This window comes from Phyllostomus discolor, chromosome 9 (assembly GCF_004126475.2).
Source record: "Phyllostomus discolor isolate MPI-MPIP mPhyDis1 chromosome 9, mPhyDis1.pri.v3, whole genome shotgun sequence".
Classification (NCBI taxonomy): domain Eukaryota; kingdom Metazoa; phylum Chordata; class Mammalia; order Chiroptera; family Phyllostomidae; genus Phyllostomus; species Phyllostomus discolor.
Window position 1 is genome coordinate 89,081,616 of NC_040911.2, and position 15,495 is coordinate 89,097,110.

General features: G+C 47.7%; 1 protein-coding gene across 2 annotated transcripts in view; it reads left to right on the top strand.

The window, feature by feature from the left end:
• The window catches only part of CTNNBL1 (catenin beta like 1), a 151,871-nt gene that overhangs the window by 112,447 nt on the left and 23,929 nt on the right, over positions 1-15,495 (top strand). For both annotated transcript variants that reach the window (XM_028524505.2, XM_036009813.1), the window contains exons 12-13: positions 12,619-12,716; positions 14,705-14,785. In XM_028524505.2, coding sequence (XP_028380306.1) covers positions 12,619-12,716; positions 14,705-14,785 — 179 coding nt within the window. The remainder of the gene's footprint in view (positions 1-12,618; positions 12,717-14,704; positions 14,786-15,495) is intronic.

Genomic DNA, 15,495 nt, shown 5'->3' on the forward strand with positions numbered 1-15,495 from the left:
GAGGCGCCGAAGCTCCAGGCATTCATTCCTGCCGTCTCGACAGGAGGGGGGTTAACTTACAAAGCTGTGTCCGTCCGTCCTTCCAGCCAGGTTCGCTCAAATGCAGTGGAAGTGTTCGAAGGAGACCCTTTGAGACAGGTAAAAAGAAGGGAATGTGCGTTTTCACCACCCAGTTTCTAGAACTTTCTCTGTGGGATGTGTGGCTGGTCCAAAAACAAGCGAGACTGTCTGTGCACAGGTTTTGGGGGGTAAATACCTGAACTCTCAAGACACACAGTTTCCCTTCGGACTCCCTAGCAAAGAATTTACTGGGTGAGCATGTCAGTTAGGAATCGCCATCGATTGTTCATAGCAGAGACTGGAGACAATCATGGTTCAAACGAAACAGGACACTCTGGAGGTTTATTTCTCTTGCATGTACGATAAGCCCAGAGGTCAGCAGGACTAGACTGGCAGCTTTACTGTGTCATCAGGGGCCCGGGTCCCTCCGTCATTCTATTCCACCACCCGTATCATGGGCCCAGGGATGTTTGCTTGTTAATATGCCCCAAGCACCTGTTAAAGCGACTAGCTTCAGTTTTTAAGACTGCCTCGTGGTCTCAGATGGCTGCTAGAGTCCCAGTTATTATGTCTGTATCCCAAACAGCAGGAAAGCAAAAAGAGGAGGGGGCAGGGCAGAAGGGGACATGTCCCCTCCTAGAAATCCTAGCTCGTCTTAAACCCCTGATCCAAAGTTAGTCACGCGGTCATGCCTACGTGTAGGTCATACCAATAAGGGAAGCTGCCATGTTTTTTTTTAAGCTGGAGATATTTTCAAATAAATATGAGGTCTGTTAATAATAAATAAGAGGAGAAATTGGGGAGGCAGCTGGCACTCTCAGCGAGTCAGGATGCTGCCACGTGGTGTACAACATCTCCCGCAGGCAGAGTTCGGCCAGGCCCTCTCCGAGTTCCTGAGGTCGCGGGTGCCCTGCTCGTTTTCCAGGGTGTCCCCCAGCACCAGCATCGTTCGCCATCCACCCTGGAGCGATGGGGCTGGTTCACGTTGCAGGACCAGAGCAAACTAGATCGGAATCATTTTCCACTGGAGACGGTCGTGTACACACGTGCCCGGTACTTACAGTTTCATGGATCTCTCCTTCAACCCGTCTGGGGTACGGGCCTTCCCTGGTAGGCGAACACCTGACCCGGGGAACGTCGTGCCTTCAGCTCAAGCCCCAGGAAGGGGTGTTAGATGCCACATTAGCTGTGCTGTTCTCTCCTCCCTGAGCCCTTGCATAGCAAGGAGAGTAATTGCGTAGCAAGAAGTTTTTTTGAGCACACATATCCCTTTCTTGCTGCAAGGCACATTTCCCCACAAATACAGAGCTGTAAATTAGTTAAGATAGCACTTAAACACATTTTAAAATCCACAGTGCTGCTGGAACTCCGAAAAGGAGGGGAAGAAATCCCATGAGAACTGTGAAATAAGTCAACCAAAAGCAACACCTATCATATTGCTTTGCATCCAGTAGGTGCTTAAACAGTGTTTGTGGAATCTCATTGTGACTGGAAATTGAGAATACTGAATTAATTTTGGCTATATTTCAGGTTAAATGGGTTTCACTGTGCCTATTTCAGTGGAAAATATATTCAAAATTTTAAACAACACACATATTAAAAACTACCTTTTGAAAAAAATTGCCTTCGGGAATCTCATCATTTATATTCCAAGATCACACCTCTCACTCTTTTTTACTAGCCTTCTTCCTCCCAACATTTTCTTATGAAAATTCTTATGAAAATTTTCAAACATAAAGAAAAATTGAAAGAACCATGTAGCAAATGCTTGTGTACCCGCCACCTAGATCCCACAGTTAACGTTTCACCGTGTTTGCTTTGGCACTCTCTCCCCCACCCATTTTATTTTTTAATGCAGGAAGTTGCAGACATCAGTACACTTCACCCTTAAATACTCCAGCATGAATGTCATTAACCTCGAGTTCAGCTTTTAAAATACAGCTGCATAGAGTGAAATGCACAGATCTTGAGTGCATTACTTGATGAACTTGGACAAATACGTGCTCTGTCGGTACAGAAAGTACCCCCACCCCATGAAGTCATCCTGATGCCCTTTTCCGGTCAGTGCATCCCCCACCTCAGGGAGGCGTCACTGTTCTGAGTGTTTCACCGTGGATGAGGTTAACCTCGTCTGGAACCTCATCAGGGGACTCACACAGTGTACACTCTTTGAGGGGAAGCTTTCTGTTTTTGAGGTTAATCCGTGTAGTTGTAGGCATCCATAGTTTGTTCCTTTTTATTGCTGAGTAGTATGCCATGGAGTGGATGTGGTTTTCCTTTGACAGACAATTTGAAGTTTTAGGCCATTACGAGTAGAGCTGCAGTGAACATTCCTGCGTAAGTTGTAGTCCTGTGTTTTCATTAGCTCATAAGCAGATACCTAGGAGCGGGATTGCTGGGTCACATCCTTGTTTGAGAACTGGAATCTTGTCATTGAATTCAGAGAGGACCTTATAAGTCATCCAGGCCACCTGTCTTTTTACAGACAAGGGTACTGAGGCTCAGAGAGTGGCTGGAGATGAGACCAATTCAGTCACATAAAGGATTTTCTCAAAGTCCAGGGTTCTTTATGTCATGCTTCCCTTTTTGTTGCGAGAAGGGGGCAAGGAAAGGACTTCCCCTGAAAGATCCTTAACTGTGTGTTTTTGCCTAGGGAGAATTCACTGTTAGGTATACCCAAGTGTGGTATGGTATGGTGTGTATGTTGCATACGTTCTTGTTATGATCTAGATCTGGCTCTGCTTCTCCGGTGTGTGTTCCTGCAGATACAAAGTCCCTTTAGCTGAGTGAGCGAGGTTCTTGCTTACTCCCGCCCGTCTCCACCCGCCTCGCCTTCCCTCGCATGGCAGTCCTGTAGCCTCTTCCGTGTGGGGCTCCTGCCTCTCTCTAAACCTCCTGTGTTTTGTCTGGAATGCCAGTCCCGATTTGTCTTTCTGATAAATTCCTCCTACTTATTCAGGATTTGACTCATCCAGATCCGCTCGGGTTGTACGCGCCTCCCACGGCCAACTCTCACCACGGTATTTTGTTAGGGCGTCAGATTTAATATGGGGTGAGCTGCTGGCACAGGGCTGGATACTGCAGAGACGAGGGGGCTGCGGGCCCTGCCTCTGGGGGGCTCGCCCTCTGCGGGGACCGCCCTGTGCAGGGGGCCTTCGGGCCTCGCGTCATCCCCCTGCGCACGCAGCCAGCGCCGCGGGAGGGCGCCCTCCCCGGCCTGCGGACATCGGGCGTTTGAAGGCTTCATCAGATGAAACTGCCTCATGGTTTCATTTGCGGTGCTAGTGAAGTTGAAAGGTTTTTAACTCTTGAGGAAAATAATCAAGTTTTACCATAGTAGAACTAACTACGTCACTTTTTTAACTGTGACACCCTGCGAGGAAGACTTATTTTCCTGGCTCATCCTCTAGTTTCTTATCTGTACAACAGGGAGAATGATACAGCGTGTTCATAGGATTGTTGCGAGAATAAACTATGTGTAAAGCACACATAGGCACGTAGTAGGTTTACAGTAAACGTTGCCTCTTTAAGTCCCCAGTGTCTAACCCAGGGCCTGCCACATACTCAGGATTCAGGAAGTGTTGGTAAGAACAGGAATGTATGTGTTTTGTGTGTGTGTTAAAAAAGGAGGGGGCTATATATAGACACAGATCCATCTGTCTCGAGAAGAGTGTTTGATTCGCCTGCATCAGTATTCCACTGGAGTGGCTGAGCACACACGCGTGACTCTTCTTGGGTTACCACGTTTCCTGCTAGGCAGATGTCCATTACAATGAAATGTAAAAAGGGGAAAAAATAATAATAAAGGCAGAGGATCGTGTAATGTTATGGCTTGATTTGACAGGGCCTCCTGCTACTTCGGCTGCCGGTGCCAAGCATGGAACACGTTAATCTGTATTCCACCGCACCACTGCTGAAGTCCAAATCAGTCTAATTAGGTTATTTTAAACATCCTGCTTGCGTCGAGAGGCCTACCAGAAAGTTGGATGTCTGTCTATCTGGGGTGCTCAGGGTGCAGCTGGGGGAGAAGAGAGGTGGGCAGCAATAAAAAAAAGAGATAGTTTTAATTTTAGAAAGGAGAGAAGAACACGGCTGCGTGATTCCCTTAAAACAAATGAGCTGATGGCCTTAGATGTTCCATGGAAACAAAGGTAGGTCTGCCGCATGGCCTTGAATTTTAAAGTGGCCCTGCAAGATCTTGCCAACGCGTGGGCCTGACAGTTGAAGCACAGGGACCGTTTCCACACTAAGAATAGAACTCTGGCTGACCCATATTTTTTTAACCATTTGGGCTGCTGGGAGTTGCTATAGTTGGGTGGGCAGAGCGGCCCTGAACTCATTCTCCAGCCAGCCAGGCTGGGCCAGTCTTTACGTCCCAGGCCATCAGAGTGTTGGGTGGGGTCCACTTTCCATAGTCCAGCACTTACATTTATCCGTGATCCGCACCCCTCCTCCACCTTTCCCACGCATTACCTTTCACCCTCCCTTCCCTCACACCTGTCTCTTCCCAGGTCTTTGTTCGTGTCCTGGGTGTTCCAGCCTAATGCCTGTGCTTCACGTTCGTCCATCGACTTGGAATATCCGTGCTCCCCTTACGCTTTCTCCCTTGAAGCTCTTCTCGTGCCTCTTTTTCTTCTTCAGGGCTCAGCCCAAGTGGCACCTTGCCCACCCGTCTCCCAGACCCCCGTTGGGAGAGAATGTGCCCCGTCAGCAGTGTCTGCCCTTTCCCATCACTGTCACTGTCTGTCGAGCAACTTTAGATGTAACAGACCTCAAGCACGTGGAGGACAGGATCCGTGTCTGAGGTCTCTGTCCCTAAACACCGTTATCCTATCCACCGGGGGGTTCTAGTTCATGACTAAATGGATGGTTCCGTGTCAGCGCCTGTGCCAAAGACCCCCGTGGGCTCTCTCCTGTGGCCTGGCCCAGCTCGCTAGTGCCTGCTCCTCCTTCGTGGCGGACGCGGTCTTCCCCTGCCTCGGGGCCGAGAACCTCGGCAGAGATGCCAGCAGGATGTCCCTGAAGTCTGGGGCACTGAAGAATGAGGAAGTCACATTTAGGGATTATTACTATGTCTCCCCTGTCATCTTTGCCCCTCTGGTCCTCACCCCCCATCCCACTCCCCACCGTGGGAGACTTGTTAAAGGGATAGTATTCCGTTTATCCCTGGCCTCGGGAATATGGTCCAGGTCTGCGCTTCAAGAACCCAAAGTGTCCTGGTGTTTGTCTGTCTGCCAGCTCTACCACCGAAAAACTCAGAGAGCTAAGAGCTCACAGCCACTCACTTGTCCGTGTAGCAAATCCAGCTCTGCAGCCCTCCTAGGAGTCCCTGCAAAAAATGTTTTTCTTTCGTCTCCATTCTGGCTTCCTAATTTTTAACCCGTGTAGCCACCCCTACCCACTCCCTCCTTTTTCCCACCCCAGCCCAGGCTGAATTGGGGGCCCTTCACATCTGTGCCCTGCACATTCCAGGTGTGGGGGTTAGTTGAGCACTCTAAGGTAGCATGTATGTCTGAGCTCTACTCACTGGATGACACACGTCCCCCAAGTAGACAGTCTTCTCTCATGTCTGTGGTCCCAGGACGTGGTGCATGGCCTGTACTTAGTAGGTGCTCAGGAGTTTAAGTAAAGGAACAGTTGCTGTATATACCACGTCACACCCTGTAATTACTTGTCGACCAAAAGACAAATGATTATTGGGTCCAAGTACCTTTATTTGTAATAAAAAGTAAGACCATCTTTGCTTAGCCGTGCTGTGTCCTTCAGCCTACTAGTGCATAGCCACTACCCACCGCAGGGCTGTCTGCAGGTCTTCTATTATTTGGCTTCATGAGCAGCCACACATAAGCACATTGTTTTAATGTATTGTGGAATCACAGAGTCTGAGTGAAGTTGGCCTTGCTCCATTTTAGCGTTAGGACAAATCATGGGTCATAGAAAATAGCCCTATCAGCTGAGAAAGGCAAGCAATCTAAATTCCTATACATTTTTTAAATTTTTATTTGTTGATTTGAGAGAGAGAGAAATGTCGATTTGTTGTTCCACTTGTTTATGCATGCCTTGGTTGATTCTTTAATGTGCCTTGACCGGGGATCAAACCTGCAACCTTGGCGTATCAGGATGACACTCTAACCAACTGAGCTACCTGGCCAGGGCTAAGTTCCTATATTTCTCAGTAGGGGCTAGTTAGGATGACCCAGGCAGACTGAAACCTGTTTAGTGGTGGACACGTGATCAGGCAGCGGTATGGAAGGAGTTGGACAGTGCTCTATGACAGGTGCATGGGGGAGAGGCTTTTTTGCATTGCTCTTTCAGTACAGCCCATCTTAAACTGATGTCTGTTGAATGCTTACTGTGCACATATCTCATTTGATACCATGGATTTAATAGATGAAACAGCCACCTTTTACAAATAAGAAAACTGAGACTCGGAGATTAAACATGGTTTAGTGTAACCAGCTACTGCATGTCAGAAGCAAGATTCGAATCCACGCCTGTCTGACTCTAAAGCCCCACATAGGTTAATGAACTCACTTGCTGGTGTTCCAGGTGCACGTCCCCGGAGCTAGTCCTCTCGGTGCATCCACAAGCCTTTCTCAGCAGTGGGACGCTAACCAGCCTAATGGGAACAGGCCTGTTTGTGCACAAACAAGTCTCCTTACAGAGGGAGGTGATGTTAACCTATTGGAATTTGTACCAGACTTTTTTAAAGAACAGGAATGGGAAATGCTATTCCATCCTATTCTTTGTAAAAGTGGTATGCGCAGAGGCTGGTTGCAGTGACTGCCACAGCACGGTCATGCCATTCTGGAAAGACCTCCAGCCTGAGTGTCTCCCTGGGTCATGGGTTCTTAACCAAGGGGCCATGCCTAAGAGATGGAACACTCTGAAAGTTCGTGGAAATGTTACATTTGTTTCTATTTTGGAAGGCTAGTATGCATAAAGGTTCATCAGATTCTCAAAAATGTCTGTCATGATGTCATGATGTGTGTATATATATACATACACACACATGTGGATACATACACACACAGATAGAAGAGCTATTAGATTCCAGTGGTTCACACAGGTACTTTCGACCAAAGAAAATAGTATCACTTGTCAGGGCTATTGTTCCTATACTCAAAGCCCCAGAGACATTGAATTCAAAGATTTCTAATTTTCCTTCCAGCTCTGAAATTGCAGGACTCTTAACTGACTCCAGAGGATCAAACTTTTAGCATCTAACCAGGGTCTGACCCATGGCTAATCACCCTCGAGAGGCCCTGAAGAGATCGGAGTTGAGGGAAGAGTGGACCAGATCCCCTAGGACGTCGCACTAATCAGTGACTGAGGCGGCCGGTTGAGGAGGCCCCCGGCAGGCAGGGAGTCACACTGGCCCAGTTTCTGTACGGCCTCTCTCATACTCTACCCAGGCCCCTGCCTCCCCACTCAGTGACTTGAAAATGTAGGTTTTCTTAGCCTTCTCCTCTCTAGAGGGGACAGGGGTGGGGTGTGTGTGTGTGTGTGTGTGTGCGCGCGCGCACGCGTGTCCAAGTTCTGCTCCTCCTGAGCCCCGCCTTAGAGGTCGTTCTCTGCAGCGGGAGCCACCACATCCACCTCGTCTGTGCTGACAGCTCCATAGCCATCCTTCACCTCCATTTCATGCTGTCGAAGTGACAGAGCGGCCGAGCCGTGCTGGCCGGCAGATAAACCTGCTATCTCCCCCGCTCTCTGTGCCAGCAGCTCTCCCCATCTTTCTGGTGCTTGAAAAATTGACACCACCTTGGGCTGAAATCTGTTCCTAGGGAAGCTACATTTATTAGTAGCTAACAAAACTGTGTGTGTGTGTGCGTGCGTGTGCAACTTGGGGTGGCTGAAGTGTTTTCCTATCTGGTGGTGCCGGTGATGTACGGCCAGCCCTAACACCCAGAGAGACAGATGGAAGGAGTGTAGGCAGCTTCAGCGCTCCTGAAATTGACAACCTGTGCTTTACTTTAAATCCCAAACAAATAGGTAAATGTCATTTGCTCTTAGTATACCACTGCAATTGATTAAGGTATCTCCTGCTCCAGGCTGGGATGAGCTGTGGAAATGCATGCAAATATGATCTAGTGCCAAGAAGAAAATGATTCATCTGTGTATTATATTTTCCTTTTTGAAAATTACAGCTCCTGATCCCCTTTCTGTGCTGCCGGGGCCCCACCCCCTGTCTTGTTGAGGTATAAAAGAACATTATCTTGTAGCTCTTTTTCATCCATCTTAACAGCGAGATTGAAAGGGAAAATGATTGAGAAGTTTTGTTTCAGAATTTGTGGACCTGCCTAAAACCCAAGGACTCTATCTTTTGGACACAGTGAGCCCCACATGAAGCTGATCTTCAAACTTTGCTTCTGATCTCTTTATCTTCCTTTAAAAGCTCCGATGATGACCTTTTTTATGTGGGAAGCATGTAATACAGTATGAAAAGCTTGCAGTTTGCGGTCAGACAGCTTGGGTTCAGGTCTAAGCTCATACCACTTACTCAAGGACATGACCTTACGTAACTTAATTAACCTCTGTGAGCCTTGGATTCTACATGTGTAAGACAGAGATGAGAACAGGACCTCACTCATAGCTTAACAGTGAGGATTCGATGAAAACATTGTGTACAGGCTCACATAAACCTACTGTCATAGATACACAATAAAAATGGTGACAGTTATTACTGTACCCTACTTACTTTCAAATAGGAATTTGAAGCTGCTTATAGCAAAACAAATATGGTGGTACTAAGTCTTGGTTTTGAATAAGAATTTGTCAAAAGACAAATGCCTGACTAGGGAAAATATTTGCAGCATATGTAACAAAGGATAATATTCTTAATTTACAAAGAGCTCATAGAAAATCAAAAGTGGCAAAGGATAAGGCCAGGCACTTTACACAGAAAGCAATACAAATGGTCAGTAAACATCAGAGAAGATGCTTTAACCTCATTCATAACAATAATAAAAACATGCTAACCAAAAGATCCTGTTTTTCATCTGCCAGGTCGTCATAATTTCTAAGTCGGATAATATCCAATGTGAGTGAGGATAAGGGAAAACAGATACTCTTTCATTTTTTATATATATAATTATAGTTCCACTCTCATTGTATGTGCATACACACGTGTACACACACACACAGAAGGAAAGTGTAATTGGTGCAGCCTTTTTGGAAGATAATTTATCAGTGCCTTTCACTAATTTATGTGTCAGTACCTTTTCGCTGACCAATTCTACTGCTGAGAGTTTTTCTTAAGATATACATGCAAAAGTTGCCAGAATGTGTGTACTTTACTTGTCCTATATATATACATGGAGGTTGTTACCAGTTGCCATGCTAATTTTAAAGTTTTAGAACTGAGCTCGTTAGAATTCACTGCATTTATTGTGGCCTGCCCCATGTCTGTTCGCCAGCTGAAGGAGTCAGAGCCACATCCAACTTGCTTGGCCCGGAATTGCAGAACTGGTGCGTCTCCCACTCCCCCTTCCTCTAGTCTTCTCTCCTTGACACACACGGAGGTCAGAGGGCTTTCCCCGACCTGCACCTCCAAAGACCTCCCTTTCTTATCCTGCTTTCTCACCCTGCGCTGCTGAGCTGTCTTGGTTCACCGATCTGACCCTGGGGCCATGATATTTTTGACCTTCCTGTGAAAACAGGGCCCGCTCTGTGTGCTCCGCTTTCTACCCTCCCCCCACTCTGCTCCCTGCTCCCCACTCCCTTCCTTTTGTTCAAGACGGAGATTCCACCACGTCAGTCCCGGCTCCACACAAACGCCTGAAGGTGTGGGGGCCTTGAGAAGGCATATAGTACGTCTGCCCACCTCATATTTGCAGAAAAGTTTTATGCTTAAAAAATTGAATCTACTGGTTAGAAACATTTTATTGGAACTGATAGCTCCCTAGGAAAAAGCCATATACTTACTCTCAAATGCAAAAAACATACAAAAGGATGAAAGCTATTTGAAGAAATATGACAGATATCTAGAATTCAAGAGTGGTTTGTCTCATCCCCCTCCCAACCACCACCAAAAACTTGTATTGAGAGCCTGCTTTCATTCATTCAGCAAGTATTTTCAAAACACCTAGTATGTGTCAGGCATTGTTTTGGGACCTCAGATATAGCAATGAACAAAATAGACTAAAATCTCTGCCTTTGTGGATCTTATGTACTTACTAATCGAAGGGAGGCAGGAAGTAAGTGAATATAGTACAGTCATACCTCAGTAGTCATCGGCTTCAGCGCTCGTCAAACCCTGTACTTGTCACATTTTGATAAAAAAAAAAAGGTTTCAGCACTCGGCACTTGCTCTGGACTCGACACTTGTTGTATTTGCTAGAACTTGTATTAGACCAGCCCCGCCCCACAAGAAAAAATGCTTCATCGCTTGTGGCTTACTTGGTACTCATCGGTTTCGGCACTCATCACGAGTTCTGGAACAAATTCACGATGAGTACCGAGGTGCCGCTGCACTTCAGAAGATCGTGCATGCTACCTGGCTGGCGTAGCTCAGTGGATTGAGCGCGGGCTACGAACCAAAATGTTCGATTCCCAGTCAGGGCACATGCCTGGGTTGCAGGCCACGGCCCCCAGCAACCGCATATTGATATTTCTCTCTCTCTCTCTCTCTCTCGCTCTCTCTTTCTCTCTTCCTTCTCTCTCTAAAACTAAATTTAAAAAAAAATTTAAAAAAAAAAGAAGAAGAAGACGATCATGCGTGCTAAAGAAAAAGAAAGGAAGGAAGATTTGGGAATAGGCCGTGTTGGGACCCTGCCGTTTTAGATAGGATAGTCAGGGGGAAGCCTCGTTGAGATGGCAGTTGAGTAAAGGTAGGTTCGACGGTTAGGCCGTGTGCGGATGACCTGGCGAGGAGCGGTCCAGGCAGAGGAAACAGCGAGTGCAGAGGCTCCAGGAGCACGTCTGACGTTAGAAGCGGCGTGCAGGCTGAGCGAGTTGGGAGCCGCTGGGCGGGTTTTAAACGGAAGAATTATGGGACCCGACTTCAGGTTGAAAAAGGATCGTTCTGCCTGCTCTGTGGAGACCAGGCCACAGCAGGCAAGGGTGGAGCCAGAGACACCCACAGGCAAGCTGGTGGGTGTTCCGAGCAGGAAGTGACAGTGGTGTGGACCAGGGTAGTGACAGTGGGGCCCTACAGAGAAGAGATGGGACTTGGGTCCACGTAATTTGAAGGTGAAGCTGACACTGTTTCCTGTGGTTCAGGTGACAAAAGAGGGTCCAGGGTATCTTCACTGTTTGTGGCTTGAGAAGCTCGAGAACCTGGTTGCCATTGACTCGATGGAAGAGACTGCGGGGAGCAGGTTTGAGGAGAAGGAGGTCAGGACGAGTTAGGTTTCTGAAGGACCTGTTGTTAGACACGCAGCAGGGAGAGCAGGCAGGCTGTTGAACGTAGGAGTCTGCGTCCAGGAATAGGACTGAGTTACAGATAACAGCCTGGGGGTTGTCAGCATGTAAACGGTTTTTAAATCCACGGGACTAAATGAGATTCCCACAGAAGTGAGCGTAGCTGGAAAGCAGTCTTAGGACTAAATAACTCCGGCATGGAGACACGAAGGAACTGAAGAGGGGGGGTACTTCTGATACAAGCAAGGAAACAATACAAATACAACATTTCATCTATGCTACAGTAAGAATACTTGCGACTTCATACTTAACTTGAGTTTTCAAGTGCTTTTTGAAAACTCAGGGTAACTTGGCATATGAAGATGCCCTTCCGTCAGTTTTCAAACAGCATATTTGTTGTCCACACCGTGTGCATTTTATTTCAAAATAAACTTTACTCAGCCATTTCTCCGTGAATACACTTCTGCCACCTCATTTCAAGGTCATTATTCTTGATTCTTAAAAATTCTTTTTAAAGAAAAGAATCTCTTTACAGTTGAAGCCTACCTATAGTATACCCTTCAATGACCCTCTTCTTCTCAGGGTAGGAGAATAGTGTTTCATAATAAATTCCGTGGGTTATGCTAACTCACAAAGCGTTGTTGCCGTTTTGAAGTACTTACTGTCCAGCTGCTTTAAACTGGAAGTGGGGTTTTCAGCTGCACCAGGATGTAAGTGAAAGCACAGGGTTCTGTCAGATTTCTTGTTTCCTCCTGGGGTGTTTACTTGGAAAAGCGACGAGGTGATTGGACAGTACGGTAAGAGCATGTCCTGTTTGTTCACTATGTGCCCATCGCATGGCGAGTAGTCATACTCCGTCCACAGGTTGTTTTTGTAGATAGGGGTTTAGTTCGAAGTTCTGCTGTGGACAATAAAATCAGTTAATTCCAGGCGGAATACAGACTCCACCTCAGTGTTGATTCACTTGCCCAAGTTGTCCTTGAAGCTATCATCTCTGAATACGTTTCATGTGCCGTACGTGAAGATCAGTGTAGTTTTCCAATGACACAAGTTAGGTTCTTGTCTTATTAATCAATAGCAGCAGTCAGGGACGGCCTACTTATTCCTCCTTCGACAGAATCAGACCAAGCCTGAAGAGAGGTAATAATTACTGCTCTGATCACAGCATGTACTCTTTTCTCCTCCCCACCCCAGAGCATGTCTGTTCGATCCTGGCTTCCCTCCTGCGGAACCTGAGAGGGCAGCAGCGCACCCGGCTTCTGAATAAATTCACTGAAAATGACAGCGAGAAGGTGGGTGCTGGTTGGGCTGTAAGAATGGGGCCAGGCTGCAGGGACAGAAGGGCTCTTTCCCCGATGTGGTCTGAGTGTTCCTGCCCTAAAATATCTTCTCCAGCACCTGGGCCCCATCGCTTTGGAGGCCAAAGGTTTCTGTGGTCATTCTGCCTTCCATCTCTAAAGGTGTTCCCCTGAAAGTTGTAACACCTAGGGTGGTATCAGCTAGGACTTTGGCGGAGGATTATAATTGGATTGGGGGTGACAGGGCTGGGGGAGAGACAGCATAGCAGAGTGGTCGAGAGCATAGGCTTTGGACTCTGACGTCTGGATTTGAGCCTGGATTTGCTGCTTTCCAGGCAGGTGCCACTCTGAGCCTCATTTTCCCTGGCTTTAACATGCAAACATTGACACCCACCTTGAACAGTCAATGAGGTGAAGATCAAATGAAGTCTTCCTAGGCAGTGGTAATAAAAATAAAAAAACGATGATAAAAGAAGTGGTAGAGTCTATCCGAGATGGGCTACGGAATGTGGGACTGATCGTATAAATGAGATTAGACAAACACTTGATATTGTCATCGAACGTGCCAAACCATGGCTTTGGCATGTTAGTTTTTGTTTGTTTTTTTTTTTAAGAGTAACAAGAACTACCATTTGATTGATTGATTTCTGTGGATTGAGTAATTCAGTATTATTCACCTTTACAGCTAAGGGAATTGATGCTTACAGACATCATGGGACTTGCCCAAGATCACCCAGTTGAGAAGCACAACTGGGCTTTGAACCAGGCCTCCTCAGTCCAGAAAGCCTGTGTATTTTATCGCACTAGACATAAGTAGGTAATTCCAGATGAGGAAAAATTAAGCGCCAAAGCCCCCCCTTTAACTTAAAATAATTTCTCTCCTTCCTGTGCCCAAGGTATGGCTGAAATTTTTCCCCCACTTTGGAGAGAGGTTTAGGACTGTGTCTTTGAAACTGCCTGTAACCACTTCTTCCGCTCTCGCTAGCAGCGTGGCACGGTGGGAGGGCCGCGAGGGGAGGGCACAGAGCGTCTCAGCCGCCCGGTCACGCTGCTGACACGTAACACGCATGCTTTGGTTTCCTCCTCTTTAGGAATAGGGTTATCGTATGTCTCCTCTGCCCACTTTACCCGGTTTTTGTGAGGTTTAAGAAAGTAATAGACATGGTAGTGCGGAAGAGCTTAGCGCCCCCATTCTTTCCCCGCTCGGGCTCGGGCACAGTCTTCCTGGACCAGCCGATGCCACGCTGAAGCGTCATCTGCTCTCCACCACTCACAACAGCGCGCGGTAGACACCAGGGCGCCAAGGACCAGGGTGATGCCAACCCAATAGAAAGATAGGTTAGCAGTCTGGGCTGACTTCATGGTGTTTTTTCAGTCTTCTGGAAGTTTTAGGGGAGAATGTTGGAAGCACGACTTTTGTTAAGTTTCAAACTGATTTTTAAGTTGTTGCTGAGCAAAAGTCAGGCTCTTTTTCTAAGTTGCCGAAGGAGTTTTTCTTTACTCTCTTCTGACTCAAAAGCAACTACAGAAATTTTACTCAGACCTTTTTAAAAAAAGATCAGCTCTGGGGCAGAATCTGAACATGAAAGGTTTCAGTTTGAAAAAGAGAAATTTCTGTAAAGTTCTAAGTGAATATCAAGTATGTAACTTCAAGCCCCTTCTCTTTGCACGAAGGGCCTTGAATTTTTATTTACTCACTTGTTTTCTGGCAACTGCAATCCCTGGGAGCCCTCAAAGGGCTGGGAACGCACTCCGTCCTTTGGGAATGGGCGGGTGTCCAAACCGCATCGGCCAGAGTGCGGGCTTTGTTCTCCTCGGCTCTTGATCAGTTCCCCACGTGCTCCCAAGCGCAGCTCCTCTCTGATGTGAGGAGCGCCGGAGTGGGTCTCCCTTTGTGAGGGGTGACAGAGATGCACGGGAGCTCCGCCTTTCCTTTGCCTCGGCATTCTCTTCCCTTCATGCCTGTGAAATCTCTCTTTCAGGTTGACAGGCTGATGGAGCTGCATTTTAAATACCTGGATGCGATGCAGGTGGCGGACAAGAAGATTGAAGGGGAAAAACACGTATGTATGCCTGCCTGCCTGCCTGCCTTTCGCGGGCTATCAGCCTGCACTCCGTTTGGGCCCCTTGCGCACCTTGTGTCTGCCCCCAGGACAGGCGAGGGCAAAGGCGCCCTCTGCCCTCGTGTGCCCTCTAACCCGTGGGAAGAGCAGACTCTCCCAGCAGGAGTGGAAGTCCTTTGGGAGGAAGGGTGTGTGGGATTGATCCAGGCCTGACCCCGGGTGACCATGCCAGTCTGGGTGACAGTACCGGTACCCTTGGCCAGAGCGTCTCTGAGAAGGCCCGACCTGAGTGCACGGCTGTGACTTGGTGCCGTGTTGGTAGAGTGTGTCTGGGTGCACACCCTTGCTGGCTTCTGCAGTGGAAGGGCAGCAGCTGAAGGGAGGGCGCTCACAAAGCGTAAGGGCTGGAAGGAAACCTCGAGGTTGTTGAGTCCAGTTTCCCCGTTTCCGAGTGAAAACTGGAGGTCTAGACGAGGGAAGCTCAGGCCTGTCGCAGCAAAACCCGCACACCCGGTTCAAAGTGGCTGACCCCGATTTTCTCTGCTGATGTTTGCTGAAGGAGATGAGAGTGGCGAGATTTTTTCCCTGAGGGGCTTTGCTGACTGTGGCGTTATCCTGCCTTTTGTATTTTTCACTGGCTTCCGTTTTGTTCTCTGCTGTCTCTGGTCTCTGGAGCTTTCTCATCTGTCTCCTCAATCAGGGCAGGTTTT